Source organism: Peromyscus maniculatus, chromosome X, assembly GCF_049852395.1.
Source record: "Peromyscus maniculatus bairdii isolate BWxNUB_F1_BW_parent chromosome X, HU_Pman_BW_mat_3.1, whole genome shotgun sequence".
Taxonomy (NCBI): Eukaryota; Metazoa; Chordata; class Mammalia; order Rodentia; family Cricetidae; genus Peromyscus; species Peromyscus maniculatus.
Window position 1 is genome coordinate 118,475,019 of NC_134875.1, and position 21,242 is coordinate 118,496,260.

General features: G+C 42.3%; 1 protein-coding gene across 2 annotated transcripts in view; it reads right to left on the reverse strand.

Moving 5' to 3' along the window:
* The window catches only part of Egfl6 (EGF like domain multiple 6), a 68,374-nt gene that overhangs the window by 25,644 nt on the left and 21,488 nt on the right, over positions 1-21,242 (reverse strand). For both annotated transcript variants that reach the window (XM_006973183.4, XM_015992029.3), the window contains exons 2-5: positions 20,589-20,701; positions 14,839-14,931; positions 9,154-9,273; positions 3,644-3,763 (exon numbers count right to left, since the gene is read on the reverse strand). In XM_006973183.4, the coding sequence (XP_006973245.1) occupies positions 3,644-3,763; positions 9,154-9,273; positions 14,839-14,931; positions 20,589-20,701 (446 nt within the window). The remainder of the gene's footprint in view (positions 1-3,643; positions 3,764-9,153; positions 9,274-14,838; positions 14,932-20,588; positions 20,702-21,242) is intronic.

The following is a 21,242-nucleotide window of genomic DNA, read 5'->3' on the forward strand; positions in this document are numbered from 1 at the left end:
CACCACCACCACCACCACCTGGCTACTATTTATATTGTATAACATACAATTTTTGAAAGTTAAGTCAGCCACATTTTGAGCAAACCAAAATGTACAAGCATTTAAGATTTGCATTTTGCAAAAGCATTAAACAACTCATTCTAAGCTCCTGTAATATTGACTCAAATCACAAAAAATATAGTTGTGTAGAAATGCACTACTGCCTAAAGTTGTGGGTTGAGTATAACTGTTTAACAATGCAATTTTAACCAATGATAGGCATGTTTCTTTTCTCCCAAGTGAGTGATGTCTTACAGGGGGCTGACTGCTATGCTGAGCAATCCCATAAGTCTCAGGCATTGCTCTAACTTCCAGATACAAAGTAGGTTGGATCTTGGTTTAAGTATGCAAGTTGATGCTGGCTTATTGTTTCCATTGCACAGCTGCCCCCAATCCCGTGAGTGTATGCTGGGAATCAACATGGGGACACATGCATGCAAAGCAAGTACTTTATTAACTGAGCTATTCTGCTGCATTCTTAAAATAAGTACTGAGTTAAGCAAAGTTATTGTTCATTGATCATTTCCTATGCATTAGCTCTCCCTTTTAATTAAAATGGCACCAAATCAATTAAGGAGGTAGGCAAAAACATTTGAATTTAGTTTGATCATGATTTAGTCATAGCTGAGTGGTGGTGGCACATGCCTTTAATCCCAGCACTAGGGAGGCAGAGACAGGAGGATCTCTGTGAGTCTGAGGCCAGCCTGGTCTACAGAGTGAGATCCAGGATAGGCACCCAAACTACACAGAGAAACCCTGTCTTGAAAAGCAAAACAACAACAACAACAACAACAACAACAAAAGACTTAGTCATATCAGGTAAATCTTATACTAAAAGATACTAAGCTCTGTGACTCTAATTAAATCTTTTATCACTCTCAAAAGGAAGAGAGAAGCCAGGTGTGGAGAATGGAGAGGTGGCGCACACCTTTAATCCCAACACTTGGGAGGCAGAGGCAGGAGGATCTCTGTGAGTTTGAGTAGGCCAGCTTGGCCTACAGACAGAATTCCAGGACAGCAAGGGCTACACAGAGAAACCCTGTCTTGAAAAACAAACAAAAACAAACAACTGAAAACCAAAACAAATAGTTTAATATATACGCATGTTTTAAAAAAGTGCTACCCTGGCCTATATGGCTGAGCTTACTTTATACACAAAATCCATCAAATTATACACATTTAGAATAAATAAATATGCAGCATTCTGACTGAAAAAAAATTCTATTACATTAAAGAGGTATTACATCATATTTATATTTGCTTATTTAAATCAAAGAAGATGAACCTTTGTCAAAATTCTGGTCTCATTGGCTCTCCCTTATTGAGACAATGTGTTTACCCAACCTAAATGTTATGTGTATTTGGTGGAATATAATTATTAGGAATATATACAATTAGGTGATTAAACATAATCCAAATTCACAAAGGTAACCAAGATGCAAAACTGGATGAAATGGTGCTTGAGCTACCTAGGGTGCCCTGCCACTCAGCCCTCAAAGTATCCATAGCTGCCATAAGCTCCATACTAGGTTTGCTTCTGGGTCCGAGTGGGAGGACTAGGGAGTTTCACCCTGGAGCAGCCTCCCAAGAGTTAAGAGCAGGGGTTGATGGAGAGTCTAAAACAAAGCAAAACAAAACAAAGCAAAACAAACCAAACCAAAACCAAAACCAAAACAAAACATTTCCTGAGAGGGAAAACCAAGAGACAGTTTTCCTCAGAGTTGTGGTTTGAATGTGAAAAGGCTCATTCATTTAAACACTTGGTCCTTGGTGATATTTGGAAAGATTGTGGGACTTTTAGGAGGGGGAGTCTTACTGGGGGAGGGGAGTGACTGGGGGCGGGCCTTGAATTCTGATAGCCAAACCTCACTTCCAGTTCGTTCTCTGCTTCCTGCCTGTGGATGCAATGTGGCCAGCTGCCTGGCTCCTCGCTCCTGTTGCCATGCCTTCTCCACTATGATATTCCACATCCTTTCAACTTATAAGTCAAAAGAAGCCCTTCTTCCCTGAAGTTCCTTCTTGTCAAGCATGGGTCACTTCCTAAGTCCTCAAGCAGTGTTTCCTGGGATCACCTGCTGAACCAAGTCTTTGCTCAGCTTCTGTAGACCCACAGACTAAGATGTGCAATTAGCCAAGGGAGTGTAGAAGTTAAAGCTTTAGGTCACAGACTTTACTAAATTAACAGCTATAAATGAATGGTTTATATGCTCCTTAATTGATAGTGATTTAATCTGCCCATTTTGTCTAGTCAGTAATAGCAATGAAATCATATTTTTATTGTTTTGAGATAGGGTCTCATTATGTATATCTGGCTGGCTTGGAACTCACTATGTAGACCACGCTGGCCTTGAATTCACAGAAATCTGCTTGCCGCTGCATACCATGTGCTGGGTAGTTTGTATAGTTTAAAGCCAGGTTTATTTTGAAACAGAGTCTTATGTAATCCAGACTAGCCTTGAATTTGCTGAGGATGTCCTCTGATCTTCCTTTCTGCCATCATCTGTCAACTGTTGTGCTTACAGCTGTACTCTACCACCCCTGGTTTATATGGTGCTTCGGATTGAACCCAAGGCTTTGTCCATGCTAGGTGAGCACTCAACCAACTGAGCTTCAGCCCTACCCCGTAGAGCAGGTGCTGTGGATATCACTCTGTATAAATAAACACTGATTGGCCAGTAGCCAGACAGAAAGTATAGGCGGGACTAACAGAGAGGAGAATTGAGGGATCAGGAAGGCAGGGAGGGAGACTGCCTGGAGCCGCCGCCAGGGCAAACAAGATATAAGGTACCAGTAAGCCATGAGCCACGTGGCAAAGTATAGATTAATAGAAATGGACTAAATATAAGAGTAAGAGCTAGACAATGATAGGCCTGAGCTAATGGCCAAGCAGTTTAAATAATGTAAGCATCTGTGTGTTTATTTTATAAGTGGGCTCCGGGACTGGCGGGACTTGGTGGGACCCAGAGAGAAAAGCTCTCCAACTACAAGCAGGTTTTAAAGAGAATGTGAAAAAAGTGTTTAAAAGAGTGCACTAAACACATTATGGGAGGCATATATTATTTTCACTAAATTAATACTGAAGATAAAAGGTAAATACATGTTTTCCAGGAAAATGATAGATTGAAACAAATCCCAATGGCTCATAAAGTCTGACTCATTGAATGAGTGGTGGCATGTCAGTCTCATGGTAATTGGAGTCAAATACGCAGTGTCAATACAGTAAACAAAAAGATAGGGTCTCATTATGTATATCTGGCTGGCTTGGAACTCACTATGTAGACCAGGCTGGCCTTGAACTCAGAAATCTGCTTGCTGCTGCATACCATGTGCTGGGTAGTTTGTATAGTTTAAAGCCAGGTTTATTTTGAGACCTTATGCCATATCCATTAGGCAGAATAGACTACTCAAAGACTGTTTTCCATTATATCCCTAAGTATGCAGAGAGCACAAGTGACTGAAGATATTTCATAAATAGACAGAGAGCAGTACTTTGAAGAATTCACCATATATATTCAGCACAAAGATTGTAATGCATGAAAATGGAGTTCAGTGGAGGGGGAACAGAGGGGAGTGGAGAGGAACGGAGTTATGCTTTCGCTTTTACCTAGGCACACTCTTCCATTTGGGCCCAGGCGGAGGCCAGAGGATGGACACACACACCGAGGCCCCTCCTCTGTTTCTTCGCAGCTGTACTGGCAGTTTATCCTGGCACATGTCCTAGAGTCTGCAAAAGTAGACAAAGATTAACTAAGAAAGTCTCTCCCAATTCTGAGATGTGAAATGTAATATGCCTTAGGACAGGCTTCATGGTCTGAGTCCCCAAAGGAAACCCACAAGGAATCTGAGCAGGTGTGTTGTCGTGGTGGCCCCTGGGATAAATCTCACTTGTGGTTTGTTCTGTTGACCAATACATTGCACTTGACTATCTCCAGGGAAAACATACAGCTCTGACTATACCCCCCACCCCCATCTCTTTTAAATTGAGACATCATCTTATGTTTTTCAGACTGGTCTTGAACTCACTTTAGCCTTAAAACTTCTTTTTTAAAAAATAATATTTTAGTGATTATTTGGGAATTTCACATCATGCATCCTGATTACACTTATTTCCCAGTTCTTCCAGGCCCTCCCCCACATCCCTGTGACCTCCCCCAATCAAAAAAAAGGAGGAGGAGGAGGAAGAGGAGGAGGATGAGAAGAAGGAGGAGGAGGAAGAAGAAGAAGAAGAAGAAGAAGAAGAAGAAGAAGAAGAAGAAGAAGAAGAAGAAGAAGAAGAAGAAGAAGAAGAAGAAGAAGAAGAAACAAAACAAGAGTCCAATCTGTGTTGCCAATATACTCACTGGAGCATGGTCAAACTCCCATGGCTAGCCCCTTCAAGAAAACTGAGTCCTTCTCTTCCTACACCCCTGCCAGAAGCCATCAATTGTGGAGCACTAGCTACACTTCCTCGTCCTTATCATAATTTTTTGTTTGTTTTTTCGAGACAGGGGTTCTCCGTGTAACAGCCCTGGCTGTCTTGGAACTCACTCTGTAGACCAGGCTGGCCTCAAACTCAGAGATCCACCTGCCTCTTTCTCTCCAGTGCTGGGATTAAAGGCATGTGCCACCACTGTCTGGCTCCTTATCACAATTTTTAACAGTCCTCTTTGATGGCTTTCTATCCAGGCTGCTACTTTCTTTGGGTGGGTGGAGATGGGGTGGGGTGGGTTGGGGTTGCTAAAGAAACCTTTTATGTTTCTCTTTCTCAGCTGTGAGTCTGCAGTCATCGTTATCACTGCAAAAGTAGGCTCCATGCCCTTTACAGTTAGTGGGAACATGGATCATGGACTTCTACATGGTTTCTGGCAACAGTGTGGACCACAGACATCCACATGATCTCCTACATCAGCACATACCATGAATGTTGGCGTGGTTTCCTGTGGCAGTATAGACCACGGACATCAACACAGCCCTCTGCCATAGCACTGGCCACAGACACCATCATAGCCCTGGTCGTCAGCACAGGTCAAGGACATCAACATGGCCTCAGGTGGCAGCGTAGCCTTAAAACTTCTTATTCTCGCCGGGTGGTGGTGGCACATGCCTTTCTTTAATCCCAGCACTCGGGAGGCAGAGCCAGGCGGATCTCTGTGAGTTCAAGGCCAGCCTGGTCTACAGAGCGAGATCCAGGACAGGCACTAAAACTACACAGAGAAACCCTATCTCAAAAAACAAAAACAAAACCCTTCTGATTCTAAATGCTGGAATAACAGGCATTTGACAGCACACCTGGTTCATGCAGCACTGAGGATTGAACCCTGTATAAGCTAGGCGAGCATGATACCAACTGAACACCATCCTCAGCCCTTCTCTCTCCTCTTATATGTACTCAGATCATTATGTCACTTGGCCAGTCTCTAGAGGATAAACAGTAACTGCTGATATAGATTATCAATGAAAACAGTTAAAGAACTTTCCAAATCTTCACACAAATGTGTAGACTCATCGAGAGTCACTCAAGCCACAAGACTTGGTATTTCAGGAACCTGTAGTGATGTGGCAGACACAGATGGTCAGCTCCATGAGAGTTATTCTGTCACCCTTTTTCCTTGTCATTTTCATCATTGTGAAAATGTGTATCTGAGAAGCCGGATACTTGCCTGGTTTCTCTTGCAGCAAAGAGTGGCTATGTGTTTCAATGTAGCCAAAGGAAAATAAAGAGAAGTCTCCCAGAGGGACTGCAGATGTAGTTCAGTAGTTCATGTTGCCTAGCATGCACAATGCACTGGGTTTGAGCCCTAACACCACATCTGGCTATCTAGGGAGTTCGAGGTAAAACTAGGTTCATGAAATTCTGTTTCAAACAAGCACACAAATATAAAAAGATAAATCTGTTGGAAAAGATGATGCGAAGGACTGAATGATAAGAAGGACAGGCATGAAAGAAGAGCTGGCTCATTGGTATCACCTCTATCCCCTTGGTTTTGCCTACTTTTAATGTAGACATGACATCTGGAGCTGAAGTAGCCATATGTTCATTGTGAGGCCACAGATATGAGAAGAAAATCACTCTGAGGTCAGTGGAGACTAAGTCTTTATTAAGAGTCTCCAAAACTGGTTATCTTCAGCATTTTTAATAAATGACAGTTTAGTTGGAGTTTTGTCACTTTTTGCTTAGCATAACCTATTTCACAAAAATGTACTTACTTAGCAGAAGTCCAGTGTGTATGGATCCTAAATGCATGGGGGCTTAAAAAACCCCACCATATGCATGTGGACACATGAAAGTTCATGGTGTGTGTGTGTGTGTATGTGTGCTTGTTTATATGTGTGAGTGCAGGTATGTGTGTGTGTGTGTCACAATATGTGTGTGGAGGCCAGGACAACCGTGGGTGTTAAGCCACACTTTCCAATGCTGTTGGTTAAGAAAGGGTCTCTGCCGGGCGTTGGTGGCGCACGCCTTTAATCCCAGCACTCGGGAGGCAGAGCCAGGCGGATCTCTGTGAGTTCGAGGCCAGCCTGGACTACCAAGTGAGTCCCAGGAAAGGCACAAAGCTACACAGAGAAACCCTGTCTCGAAAAACCAAAAAAAAAAAAAAAAAAAAAAAAAAAAGAAAGGGTCTCTGTTGTTTTTCTACTGTGTGCTCCAGGCTGGCTTGCCTGGAAACCTTCAGAGATCTTCTGTTTCTGCCTCACATTTTTTTTGCAGTGTTGCTGGGATTACAGGCCCTTGTGCTATTTTATTTTTTTTACAAGCATTCTGGGGATTTGAACTCAGGTCCTCATGCTGATAGGTCAAGTGTTTTTACCTCCTGATTCATCTCCCAGCCCCCTCAAAATCTCTTATATTCCCAGACCAGTGAGCACAGCCATGATTTTGGTAAGTATACTCTGTTCATCTATAAAATGCTAGTTACTCAGAAGGACCAAAGATAGTGCAATGGGCCAGGAGGAATAAAATAAGCATGCAGGAAAGAGGCCAAGGACTCTGCTTTAAGCTCTAAATGGAGAGTCACAGATAACCCCTATAGGGAAAGAAAGAAAGAGCGTGCAGGGGTGGAGAGCTAAAGTAAGGAAACAAACACCTACTGATGATTATATTACTCATTTCTTCTCTTTAGCTATCTTTTTTGAAACTTAATCATCAAAATTAACATAGCTATCTTTCCATTTGGGGAAAGATATCTCTTTTGGCACTGAATGAACTCTCCTGGAATGTTTCAGAATCATCCATTAGCATCGATCTTTTAAAAAAAGTCTGAAGTGATCTCTGTAAAAGCCTAGATAATGGTCCTCTTTGGGGAGGCATAGGAGAAGGAAGTTCTGGCCAAGTTCTAGTTGGTGGTAGTCACAAGGGTGCTGTACAAGAATTCATTAAGCTATCAGATTGTTTCGTGGGGGTTTCTGTTTAATTTATAAGAAGAAGGATATTTGAAAAAGACACTGCAAATGTCTGTGTTATCTCTTAGGCTACTTTGCTAAGGGAGGATCTGAGTAAAGGGTGATGAAGGGCCAGGACAAAGAGGAGCCAGGGGCACTAGGCAAGACTAGATGAGATGACTTTGGAAAGCCTGGGATGGGCTGGGAGTCTGTTTGACTGCAACCCTAGGAAGCTGGCTGAAGGCAGCAGGCTTGTGTTTGCTGGGGGCCACGGGGCAGAAGAAAATGAGATGGCAAGAGAGGAGGGAAGTCAGGCAGGGCAGGCGGGTTTGCCTTTCAGCTGCAATATAAAACGTAAAAAGCCTCTCCTCTCAAGAAATGAATGGATGGAGACTCCCACCCTCCCACAGGACACGGGTTTCGTTATCACAGGAGAGCTTTTCTTTTCAGGAATGCGAGTCAGAATGCATTTCCAATGAGACACTCTAATCTCTGGGAGTCGGGCGAGGGGCGTGAGAAAGGTAGCTGGTGGGAAGGATTGATGGCCTGGGATGGTGTGGAAATTTATCACCTCCGTTTGCTCACTATGCCTAGTTTCCTGATGAAATTCAACTAGTCTCCACACGTATAGATAGAGATATGTAATTGATTTCCCCACTTTTTCATTTATAAATGAGTGTCTAGAAGAAACAAATCCATAGACAGAAAGCAGATTGGTAGTTGCTGAGGGTTACCTGCTAATGGTTAGGGTTTCTCCCTTTAGTATGCTTTAAATTTTATTTGTTAATATAGTGTATGTGTGTGTGTGTGTGTGTGTGTGTGTGTACATATGTGCATGTGTGTGCATGAGCTTTTGAGTGTATGGTTATATGAGTGCTATAGCACACATATGGAGGTCAGAAAACAATTTTCAGAAGTCGATTCTTGCCTTCCACTTTGTTGAGCCTTGGTCTCTCTTGTTACCTCTGTTGCTACACCCTGTACGCCATGAACTTCCTGCCAGTTCTTCTGTTCCCACCTCCCATCTTGAAGTAAGCATGCTGGGAATTATATATGGGAGCCAGGCTTTTTATGGGTTCCAGGCATCAAACTCAGGTGTTATCAGGCTTTGCATGGCAAGTACTCTTATCCACTGTGCCACCTTGCCTGCTCAATGGTTGGGCTTTCTTTTGGAGTGATGAACTTGTTGATCTGTCCACTTTTGAGTGGTTAAAATGGTCAATTTCATGTTATGTACATTTTACAATAATTTAAAGAAGTAAGTACCCAAAGATGTTTTAGCCTATAGTGATGTTAAAGACCTTGATTTTGGGGGCAGTATCTCATGTATCCTCATGTCGACTTCAAACTTGATTTATAACTCAGGTTGACTTTGAACTAACTTCTTATCCTTCTGCGATTACAGGCATGGACTACCATGCCATGCTTATGTGGCACTGGGGATCAAACCCAGGGATTTGTACATGCTAGGCAAGCACTTTACCAAATGAGCCATATCCTCAACTCTAGACATATTTTGTTTTGTTTTGTGTTGTCTTGAGAAATGTTTCACTATGTAGTCTTGTCTGGCCTGGAACTCACTGTGTAGATGAGACAGAGATCTGCCTGCCTCTACCTCTTGAGTGCTGGGATTAAAGGTGTGCATCACCACACCAGGATGATCCTAGATATGTTTTCAAACGTTGCCCAAGTCCTTCCTCATGCACCAAATACCAAAATGCAAGCCTTTAGCATTGAGTGGCTGCTGAAACTTACTTGAACATGTGGCATCTGGTAGAAGCATGTGGCCACCGAGGCAAAAGCATTTGTAGCTGCCATGTGTATTCACACACCTGTGCTGGCACGGCCGGGGTTTGACTCCACATTCATTCACATCTGCAGGGCCAGTCAGAAAAGGGAGAAACGTTAACAGAATCAGAAAACATCTATGTGGGAGAGACTAGACGCCAATTTTTGGAAGGACAAAGGCTTACTGCTTACGTCCTTTCAAACTGTCAAATGTTTTTCCACTTGGAAAGATTGGTGAGGATATGGAGCAAATAGGACAACTATTGACCATTGGAGGGAATGGAAATTACTACAGGTACTTTGGAAAACTAAAGTTAGAAATAAGCCTACCTATGAGCTAGCAGTTCCAGTAATGGGTATATTCCTAAAAGAAATGCCAGTTGTCCTTTCACACCACACACACAGAACATACACTAAAAAGATCATAATAGCATTTCTATTAGTTGCAGTGATTCAAATACACCTCAGCAGGATAGATATATGATGAGTATGTTATACAGCAGTTAAGCAGAAGAAATTACAACTATAGGCAACAAAGATGGTTTTCACAAACAGATGATGAGTAGAATAAGCTGGGTATACCTGTTGCATACATACTGTGATAGATGAAGTAAAGTCAATCTATCTATCTATCTATCTATCTATCTATCTATCTATCTATCTATCTATCTATCTATCCTCACATTATAGCCCAGGCTGACTTTGAGCTTGAGGCAGCCCTCATGCTTCATCCTCTCCATTGCTAACGATCACAGGCATAAGCCACCCACCATCCATGGCTATGCTTTTCTGGTTGATGGAAGAAATGCTCAAATGTGGGAGGCAGGAACTGTTGAGTTTCTACTTTTTTTTTAAATTGTGGGTTCCAATTAGAAAGGTATTGTGGCAATTTATCAAGTGGTATTTTTTATTAAAACATTTCATTTATTATTATTATTATTATTATTATTATTATTATTATTATTGTGTGTGTGTGATATGTATGTAAGACTGTGGGCACATGGATGCCTAGTGTATGTGTGGAGGTCAGAGGACAACTATCAAGTGTCAGTTTTCCCCTGACATGGGTCCCAGGGATCAAACTCAGGTTGTCAGGCTTGTACCTAATGAGCCATCTGACTGGCCTGAGTTATACATTTCTAATATGTTCTCACTTCTATATGATGCTACTTAAGTAAAGAGTTAGAAACGTACAATTTGAGGATTTCTGTCTTTACTGCTTCTGAAACAGCCAGTGACAGCATTGTTGTGATTTTGGGTGACTCCAGACCTACACTCATTGTCTCAGCTCAGACCATTCTAGAGGTAACCCTGACAGGCAGTTGGCAGTGAGGTTGCAGCATATTTAATTGCATGTGAAGGTGCACACGGGGTGTCTACAAAGCTATGTGTACAGATCAATCATAAATAAATAGACAACACAACAGAAATGTACATGGAATAAAAGCCTGGAGTGAATAGCTCTCAATGTTAGCCATGGTTGTAGTTAATTGGTATGTTCAAGGGTGTCTTTTTTCCCCTGCATTTCTTAGTGTATTTTGGTAAAAAAAAATTAAACATTAAGAATAAATAACATTTCTTTTAAAATAAGAAATGATAAAGGAGATGGGTTAGGGGTGTAGCTCAGTTAGAAGTATGCTCACCTAGTATGTACAAAGCCCTGAGTTCAATACCTACTGCCACAAAATCCAGGCATGGTGGTGCATGTCTGTAATCTCAGCATTTGGGAGGTGGATGGGGTGGGAATCAGGAGTTCAAGGTCATCCTTAGCCTGGGATATATGAGACCCTGTCTCAAAAAGGAAAAAAAAGGTACTGGAGAAAAAAAGGTTAAAAGATATGTGATAAAAAGATCTATCTTGCCTTTGGAAATCTGATTGTGGAGAAGGACTCATAGTGTAACTCCCACAAGGTAGATATAGAAAGGAGAAAGGCACCAAATTCTATAGAAGAGAAGACAATTCTGAATGGCAGCAAGCAGAATGTGCCACTGCAAAGTTAAACAGGAGCTCTTCTGGAAAGTTCTGTGGATGCAGGTTTTCTAACGCCTGAAGCTTCCTTCTTCATTGCTTGTCTCCTTGACCCCACCATCCTCCTTACACACTCTAACCACTTTATTGGTTTTTAAAACTTTTATTAGTTTATTTTATTTTGCACAGATGTGTGTGTGTGTGTGTGTGTGTGTGTGCGCGCGCGCGCGCGCACGTGCGCGCGCGCGCCAACCTCACCCTCTTCTTAAGAGGGGAATTGAAATACGTTGACTGGACATAATGGAAAACCCAGTGTATCCCATCACTTGGCTTTAAGCCAGTGGTGACTAACTCATGTCTTAGAAAGAGGATTTCTGGGAAACACATTAGTTGAGGCCTGAGGCTTGTTGCCATGAGTGGTCTTTGATCAGGCTTCCATGAGGCAGAGAGGCTGTAGAGGGAAGAGAGACAACCTCAGAACGTGAGCCAACTGGACCACTCTCTCACTGTTAATATTTTACTAGAACTTGAGAACTAGCATGAGAAATAGGTCTTTTAGTCCAAAGGGTTCCAGAAAGGATCTACGGAAAAACCAGCACCTGGTACGAAAGATCTAATAAGAGATCTCACTGATGAACCTGTGCTTCTCAGTGTTTGATGTGTGTGCATGTTTGTGTGGGTTTGGGTTTATGAGTATGAATGAGGAGGCCAGGTGCCGTTCCCAGGTTTTTGGATATAGGAAGAGAGAGCTCACCTATTATGTTAGGCTGGCTGGCCAGTGAGCTCCAGATTACGGTTCTTTATCACTATGCTCAGCTCTTTTTGTATGTGGATGCTTGGATCTGTACTCTTAACTGCTGAGCCATCTTTTTGGAGGTTTCTCATGAGAACAGTTAAATGTGATTTGCTGGTTGTGCTCAAACTTATCTCAGGGCGAGAGGCACTTTCTTGTGGCCATCTTTCTGCAAGAGTTGCTGAACCTCTCTTGACATTTGAGTCCAGATCATTCCTTTATGTGGGGGCAGGTCTGTCTTGTGGGTGTTTAGGAAAAGGGATGGGATTTGTTTAGTAGATACCACTAGCAACTCCTTCCCTAGCTGTGACAACTTCAAACTGTGTCCAGACGTCCCCTGAATGAAAAACTACTCTAGTTGAAATTTCTAGTCTACAGCCAAGACCAAGGGGGGCCCTTTTCCCCACCAAAGTGCTTTTGTTCATGTGTTTGTTAATTTTGAGACAGGATCTCTTGTATCCCAGGAACGTGCTATGTAGCCAAGGATGAATCTTTAATCCTCTTGCTTTTGCTGTCCAAGTGCTAGGATAGCAGAAATTTGCCATCACACCCTGTTTATTCCATATTGGAGATCAAACCCAGGGTGTTGTGCATGCCAGATAAATACTCTACCAGCTGAGCTCCAGAATTCGGGGGTGGTTTTTGTTCACTATAATTCCTACAGTCTCTCTGCATCAACATTTATTGCCATTTGGATCAAGCTATGTTTGTTGGTACAGGGCACTTCTGGGCACTGTAGAGTGTTGTGGTGGTTTGAATAGGGATGGCCCACATAGGCTCATATATTTGAATGCTTAGTCATTAGGAAGTGGTACTATTAGGAGGTGTGTCCTTGTTGGAGTAGGTGTGTGTGTCCTTGTTGGAGGAAGTGTGTCACTGAAAGTGGGCTTTGGGGTTTCAGAAGTCCAAGCCAGGCCCAGTGGCACTCTCTCTTCCTGTTGCCTGTGGATCCAAATGTAGAGCTCTCAGCTACCACTCCAGCACCATGTCTGTCTGCATGCCACCATGCTTCCCACCATGATAATAATGGTCTAAACCTCTGAAACAGCAAGCCAGCCCTAATTAAATGTTTTCCTTTATAAGAGTTTTGTGGTCCTGGTGTTTCTTTACAGCAGTAGAAACCCTAAGACAGATATTTAGCCAGTAGATGCCAGAAGTACCTCCTCCAAGTGTCTTTCAATAGTGCCAGATGTCCCCCTGGGTATGGTTCCTGAGTTAGGCAACTAAAAATACAGGATTCTCAGTTAAGTTTGAATTTTAGCTAAGTAACTAGTATGTTTTATCATGCACACATCCCATACAATATTACTGCATATATTATACATATAATACAGTTATTGCTTATCTGAAAGGTAAATGCAAATGGACCTTATATATTATCCGACAACTCTCTCTGGAGGACAGAGCTTTTGTTCTAGACTTTTCTTGTTTGTTTGAGACAGGGTGTCTGATAGTCCAGGATGTTCTTGAGCACATAATAGAGGCAGGGATCAAACTCTTGAACTTCCTACCTCTACCTCCCAAATGCTGGCCAGTTTTCTAGATATTAAATAAATCCTTAATTGGCATCAGATAAATAGCCTAAGACAAATAACATAAATTATCTTTTGAAATACATCTATTGCTGGGCTGCAGCTGTAGGTTAGTTGGTAAAGTGCTTGCCTGGCATGTACAAAGTCTTGGATTCTATTACCAGCACCATATACACTGGGTGTGGTAGCCCACACATATAATCCCCACACCTGGAAGGTGGTGGCAGTAGAATCACAAGTTCAGGGTCCATCTTGGGCTACATAGCAAGCCTAGGATATATAAGACTGGCAAAGCAGACCAGTGTGGTGTCACATACCTTTAATCCCAGCATCCAAGAGGCAGAGCCAGGCAGATCTCTGTGAGTTCAAGGCCGGCCTGGTCTACAGAGTAACATCTAGAACAGCTAGAGGTACATAGTAAAACCCTGTCTCAAAAACAAAATCAAAACTTCTCAGAAATTTATATATTGGGGTAAAAATATGCACACTATTCAACAATTCAATTTTTAGATATTTATCTCACAAAAAACAATCACTCTAGATTGAGTGGCTGTGAATGGATATGAGTAGAGTGTTTGATTTAGCATTGTTTGCAGTGGCAAGGGATTGGAGACAGTGTAAACATGGCGATGGTAAGAAAGCATTTGCATCATAAATGATAAATACCTTCATACTAAGGACTGGGATATGGCCTTAACAAGTTTGAGCACTGTGCATACTGATAGATAAGGACACCTAGGAGAAATACTGATGCTTATAGGGTCATGGAAAAGGCCTCTGAAGATATAGAGCAAACTGCTAACTATGGTTCTAGTAAGGGTTTGGGGTAGAGCCTCTCCCTGGCCCCCTCAACTGGGTCTCATGTATCCCAGGCTGGCTAGAAATTGATATGTAGCCAAAGATGACCTTGAACTTTTCTGATCCTCCTGTCTCCACCTCTCAAATGCTAGGGCTACAAGTGTGCATTACCATGCCTGGTTTATGCAGTGCTGGGGATTGAACCCAAGGCTTTGTGCATGCTGGGCATATCCTCGACCAACTGAGTTACATCACTGGCCCATCCTTTTTTATTTTTATAGTCTTATGAATTGTTGTCTTTTTTTTTTAAATAAAGAATGTATATTACTCAGATAATCTTAAAAATAATAGTTCTTTTAAGCAAGGCTTTTTATTGCATAATTTGGAAAAATATCAGAAGTTTTGCACTTAATCAAGGAGAGATTGGCTGAAAACTCTCATCCTGAAACCATGTTGTAGTCAAGATTTGAGTAGCATCCTGTAAGAAATCCTAGGTGCTGTCTTTCCTCCCTAACCCGATTGTAATGGAGTTTGTCCCAGGATCCTGGTGTTGTACTGACCTTGACTGCAGGTCTTCCCGGTGTACCCTGGAAAGCATCTACATTTATTCGGTCCCACACATTCTCCAAATTTGCATCTGGGCTCACATGTAGCTGTAAAAGGAAAAGAGACCCTGATGATATAGTTGACACAGTACTAATGTGCACAGGCAGATTGCCTTCTACATGGGAATGGACTGAGAATCTATCTCCTCTCGACTCTGCTTTGACCTTTTCAACACTGGGCAGGGATTGCCTTTTGAACAAAAGCAGCCCTCACACCCACCATGCAACAAACGACAATATATTGTATTCATTTGCTTAGTGTGGCCATGCTTCCAGTGCTATAAAGCTCCCCATTCCAGACCACACAGCCAACTACTTCCGCATGTCAGTCCAAAATATTAATAAAGAAAGAAGAGTATCTGAGAGAAAGACACATCAGAGTAACATGGGCAAGTTCCAAGGTCCCTCCATTTCTTTCTGTAATTGTCTCTTCCCATCTCTTAAGTATCTCTCTCTCTCTCTCTCTCTCTCTCTCTCTCTCTCTGTGTGTGTGTGTGTGTGTATGTGCAGATGTTCCCATATGTGTGGATGTGAGTACACATATATGTACTTTAATGTGAAAGCCAGAGGACAGCTTTTTTATGTTATTCTTCAGTTTGCATCTACTTGTTTTAAAAAACATTAACTTGTTTGTATTTGGGGGGCAGGGCATGCATGTGTCATGACATACATTGGTGGGGGGGGCGGTGTCAGAGGATAACTTGCAGGAATTGGCTCTTTTCTTCTACCATGTGGGCCCTGGGGATCAATCTCAGGTTGTCAGACTTTGTGGCAAGGGCCTTTACCCAGTGAGTCATCTTGCTTCCATCTAAATCTTGTTTCCTGAGACAGAGTCTCTCACTGGCCTTAAGGGTCACAGACTAAGACAGGCTGGCTGTCCAGGGAGTCTCAGGGATCCAGATGACTCCACCTCTACAGTGCCAGGATTGCAAACAGGCATCACTACACCTGGCTTATTTATTTCTTTACATGGATTCTGTGGATTAAACTTAGCTCCTCATGTCTTTGTGACAAGCACTTTACTGACCGAGCTATCGACCTCAGCACCACTTATTTTTCTGTGGAATGATCAAGATCTTTTGTTGTTGTTTTTGTTTTTTGTTTTTTGAGACAGGGTTTCCCTGTAGTTTTGGTGCCTGTCCTGGATCTGACTCTGTAGACCAGGCTGACCTTGAACTCACAGAGATCCGCCTGGCTCTGCCTCCCGAGTGCTGGGATTAAAAGTATGTGCTCCCACTGCCCAGCTGATCAAGATCTTTTTAGTGTTATTTGTTATTGTTGAATCTGAACGGCTCACTCTGATGGGCACTCAAAGCATGGTGATGATGGTGGTCACAGAAGCTTAACAAAGGCAGGGGTTGTTTTTCTGTTATCGACTTTTGTATCCTGGTACATGGCATGATGTAGGCATCTGATAAATCTTTCTTCAGTGAATAAAATGGTAGGCTAACACAAGAGGGCCAGAATGTTATAACTGAATTGAGGGCAAGGAAAAAATGATCAAAGATGATGGCGAGTTTGAATCAGGCTAACGGAAAGGAGATGAGCAAAATGAGTGTGAGAACTGCCTATTACTGTGTCCTCAGTGTCTTTGGGCAATCACTTAAAATTCATTTTTCTCCTGCAGCACTTTATATCATTTGTGAATATGCTATGAGAAAATAGATTCATCACATGCACATATATCACAAACACACACACACACACACACACACACACACACACACACACACATGAATATATCCTACATATGCAAATATATTGCAGGGCTAGGGGTGGAACCCAGAGCCGTGTGCATGTTAGTCCAATGGTCTACCACTGAGCTACATTCTTAGTCCTTGTTTTTGCTTTTGTTTTGAGACAGGGTCTCACAAAATAGCCTGGGCTGGCCTTGAACTCATGATCCTCTTACTTCTCCTTCTTTAGTGCTGGGATTAGAGATGTGTGCCACCATGCACAGAACACATATTTTTCAACAGTGAATAAAGCAATAGACATAAATATTGTAACAGGGAAACATTTTGGTTCCAAACAAGTCATAACTAAGAAGGTAAGGAGAGGAAAAAAGCTTCCAAAGCCAAATTTTTCCACTTCTAGAGACTAAAGATATGGAATTTAATTTTCAGTGTCTCCTTTGTTATGAGCATGGACTTGGTGATGCAGCTTTAAGTTCAGATGTTAGAAAAAGAAATCTTGGATTGTTTTTTAAGTCCCAAAGACCTCTGATTGCTCCCTGGAAGCTGATTTCCAATGAATCCAGACAGGAAAGCCCAGAATGAATGCCAGATAGCACACAGGAGAAATGGTGAGTAATATCCTTGCTTTAAGGTCGAAGCATCAGAAAGATGTTTTCAATTTACAGTGACTTTGGATCTGGGACCAGAACAGCCAATCCAGCAGAGGGAAATTCAGTTTGTGTCTAAAACAGCCCGAGGCCAAGACACACTTTGCACAAAGTCAAACTCTCATGTTCAGTTCTCCCCCAGACTCCTCCATCTGCAGTTTTTCATCCAGGATTTGTCCTTGGCCAGCACTTCATTCCATGTCACTAGAGTGACATATATTTTGAGGTTAATGATGCAGACTTGATCAGACTCCACCACTGAGAGAAGATTTAGACAGGGGCAGAGGCCAAAGGCTGGGGGCGGGTGGGCTCCCGTGTGCAGGTCATTGAGAGAAACAATGAACGGTAGATGGAAGAAAAGGCATGTGTGGACTGGGACCTCCCAGCCAGGGTCTGGTATTACTTGTTGGGACAGGTTGATGTGTGTTTTTCTTTCTGCATGGTCTGAACTCTGGTTTAGGAATAAGGAATCTGGCAAGAGGGGAGTGACTATCTTTGTTATTTCGTGCTTCTAGGAACATATGACCTTACCAACAAGAAGGAACACGCAGGGTCTAGGGATCTGGCTCTGTTAGGAGAACGCTTGCCTAGAATGCAGAAAGCATTGTTGAGTTTATCCTCAGCACTATATAAACTGGGCATGGTGGTGAGTGGCTGTAATCCTAGCACTCAAGCAGAAGATCAGGAGTTCAAGATCATCTTCAGCTATGGAAAGAGTTTGAGGCCAGCCTGGGCTACATGAAACTCTGAAAAACTTCAATAAAATATGATGTATATTTTTAAATCTAAAAGTCATCCATTACAAATTAAAGCCAAAATACTCAACAAAAACAACAGAGTTGCTAGCCATCATTTGCCTGAACCATCTGCATATTGAACATTTTTCTTAAACTCCCCCACTGGATCTTTTAACCTTTTGCTTCCCATTCCTTCCTGCTTGTGATATATAGTCCACAAAATCATTGAGATTGTGATTGGCTGTGTATATGTGGCCAGACTACTCTGATCCAGTTGAAGGACAGCCCTTGCAGAAAGGTAAATCTCCCTCTTACTTGCCAGTGGTATGCTGGGTCTGACCGAGTTTTATGGCAGTAAGTGTTGAGGTTCGTGAGAGTGTAAGAAATTATAAGTCACATGTCTCAGGTGACTTTTACCTCTTTCCACATGACTGCCTTCAAAGAAGAGTGTTTTATGCTGTTTCTAGGCAAAGAACAAAGCTATGTTTAATGCTTCTATCACCTGGTACTTTGAAGGACAGAAGTGTGACAAGAGTCATTGCATTTTTTTTCTGTGTGACAAGTAGTAAGTAGATGCTTTAGTGCCCCTACTCTGCACCTTCTGAGGGGTATTGCCCTCTCCATGTTCCAGAGGAGGAAACAGAGCCTTAATTAACTTCACTACCTTCTTCAAGTTCACCCACATCAGTCTAGTGTATGATGTCTTCGATCATGATACATTCCATCAGAGTGAGGACTGCCGCATGCTAAGCAAGCATTCTACCAACTGAGTGACATCTACCTGCCATTTTAATTGACACAGGTCTCAGAGGGATGCTTTAATTTCCTTTAAGTGGATGAGCAATGATGGTCTTCATTTTTCCTTAGCATCTCAACGTTCTAGTCATCTCATTATGAAGAAGCCCTGATGGCTGAAAGTTTTGAATAAGAGGGAATGTGTGGAAACAGTATCCATGTCTTCTGTTGTTTCATGGATTTCAGATATTATCAAGTTCTGCCCTCCCCTAGAGTCAATCTAGATATTTTAAAATCTTGTATTATTCTTTGGCAATTTTATACACGTATACAATGTATTTTGATCATAGTCAATTTTTATTATACCTCTTCTTATCCCCTTCCCACTCCCTCTGAACCCCCCTTTCTCCCCAACAAGTCCTCCTCCTATTTCTACACCTTTTACCTTTTTAGACCCTGTGGTGATTTGAGTAAGTATGACCTCCACAGGCTCGTAGATTTGAATGTTTACTCATTAGGGAGTGGCACTGCTTTCAGAAGGACTAGGATGGATGGCCTTACGGGGGTAGCTGTGGCCTTGTTGGAGGAAGTGTGTCACTAGGAGTGAACTGTGAGGTTTCAAAAGCCCAAGCCTGGCCCAGTGTCTCTCTTCCTGCTGCTTTTGGATCCAGATGTAGAACTCTCAGCTCCTTCTCTGGCACCATGACTGACTGCGTGTAGTCATGTCCCACCATGATAATAATGGACTAAACCTCTGAAACTGTAAGCCATTCCCAATTAAATGCTTTATTTTTATAAGAGTTGCCTTGGTCATGGTGTCTTTTCACAGAAATAGAACAGTGATTAAGACAGATCCACTGAGTGTAATTAGGGTGTTTGCATAGACATGGGTAGCTCTGGAACTATTAACTGGGGTACAGGGAACTTACCAGTGCCTACTCTACTGAAAAGTAATGACCACCACCCCAGCAGCTATAAATTTAGCTATTTGGGGGCCAGTTAGAATGGAGGGGGTTGTGTTAGAGACAGGCCTATGAGAAGATAATATAGTTACTTCTAAAGTAACTAGCATTTTAATGAAACATTCAGGTATGTTATTACCTCATTTAACAGACAAAGAACTCCTGATCAGGCATTAGAGACCAGATTTCTCCCCTGAGGTAATGAACTCTATCCCAGACAATGTAACCAAATGCCTTGGAGAAATGCAGGTTTGATTGTTCTCTGTCACCAATGTGGGTTACTATGGAAATCCACACAAAAATCAACACAAGTCAGAAATCTCTGTTCATCTCAGCTGTCAGAAATCCTCTGGAAATTATCAGAGGTCTCTCACATAAGCTCCTAACACAGAATATGAAGAATAATCTGTCTCCTAAATTTGTAATCTGCACAAAATAATGTAAAAACAACACTCTTGCAGACATGCATGCATTTCTTGCCATTAGAAACTGCACTTAAGGAATTTAAAAATGGGAGTGGCATATCTATAAGGTATAAAGGTCTCTATTCTACTTTGAAGCCAGAGACTACTTGGCTATTAGCCTACGACTAATAATTAAAATGTGTATTCCACTAGAAATCAGTTGGAAAAACTGTAATTAGAAGTTAATTGGCCTCGTTTTGACCATCTCAGTTTCTACAGATTAAATCAAATCAAAGCCAAAGCAAACCCCAGTTATACTTACTCAGATAGTAACAAGAATAATAATGGACAAGAGAGTTTCCTAAAATAGCTCCCATTTAGCATGGTAGTGTCAGCCATTCCAAACAGGACTTTGGGTATTGGTAGTTACCCACGTCCTTACCCCAGATAATCCATTGGTAATGGAGTCCCAGATTGAAAACTGACCCAATCACAGGACTGTCTGAATTTTTACAAAAATTACCTTCACAGAGTCCCTTGCTGTTCCTTTTCCAGCCATAGCAGCAGGCTATCTTAGTTCCATAGCGACAGAGGCCAGGCTGGCGTGCCAGTGCTGGCAACCGGTAATCCCCTGGACTGTGGATAAAGAACCAGATGTTACCATGAGAAAACAGAGAGAGCCACAGAGACTCTTCCTTGTCACAGGAGCAACAGGAAAGATGCCAAGAATCTCTGTGATTTCCACAGACCTAAAGGAAGTGCTAGATTCCGCAGTGGGGCGGGGGGGGGGGTCTGAATTTGGGAGTTGGCAGCCTCTGCCTTCTGTCCCTTGCCAACTTCTCTCTAGTTTTGTCCATTCCCTATTTTGCCTAGGGTTAAAGAAATTGGTTACAGAATCTATACAGGTAGAGTGCTCGAAACTGACCAAAAAACGGACATTTCTGAAACTGGAAGAATGGCACTTCTCCAGTCTGTTCTGAATGGGCACAGTGGCTCTCCGGTTCTGACTTTGTGTCAATGACTCACTGGCTAAGTGGCTTTGGCTCAGACAAGAGCTCTGCACTTTTTCTTCATGGACCACCTGGGAGTCATCGAACAGCTTGGAATCACCATATACTATGGACGGTTAAGAGTGGGAGACTATTCTGCTAAGTCATCTCAGGTTTCAGAGGAGGGA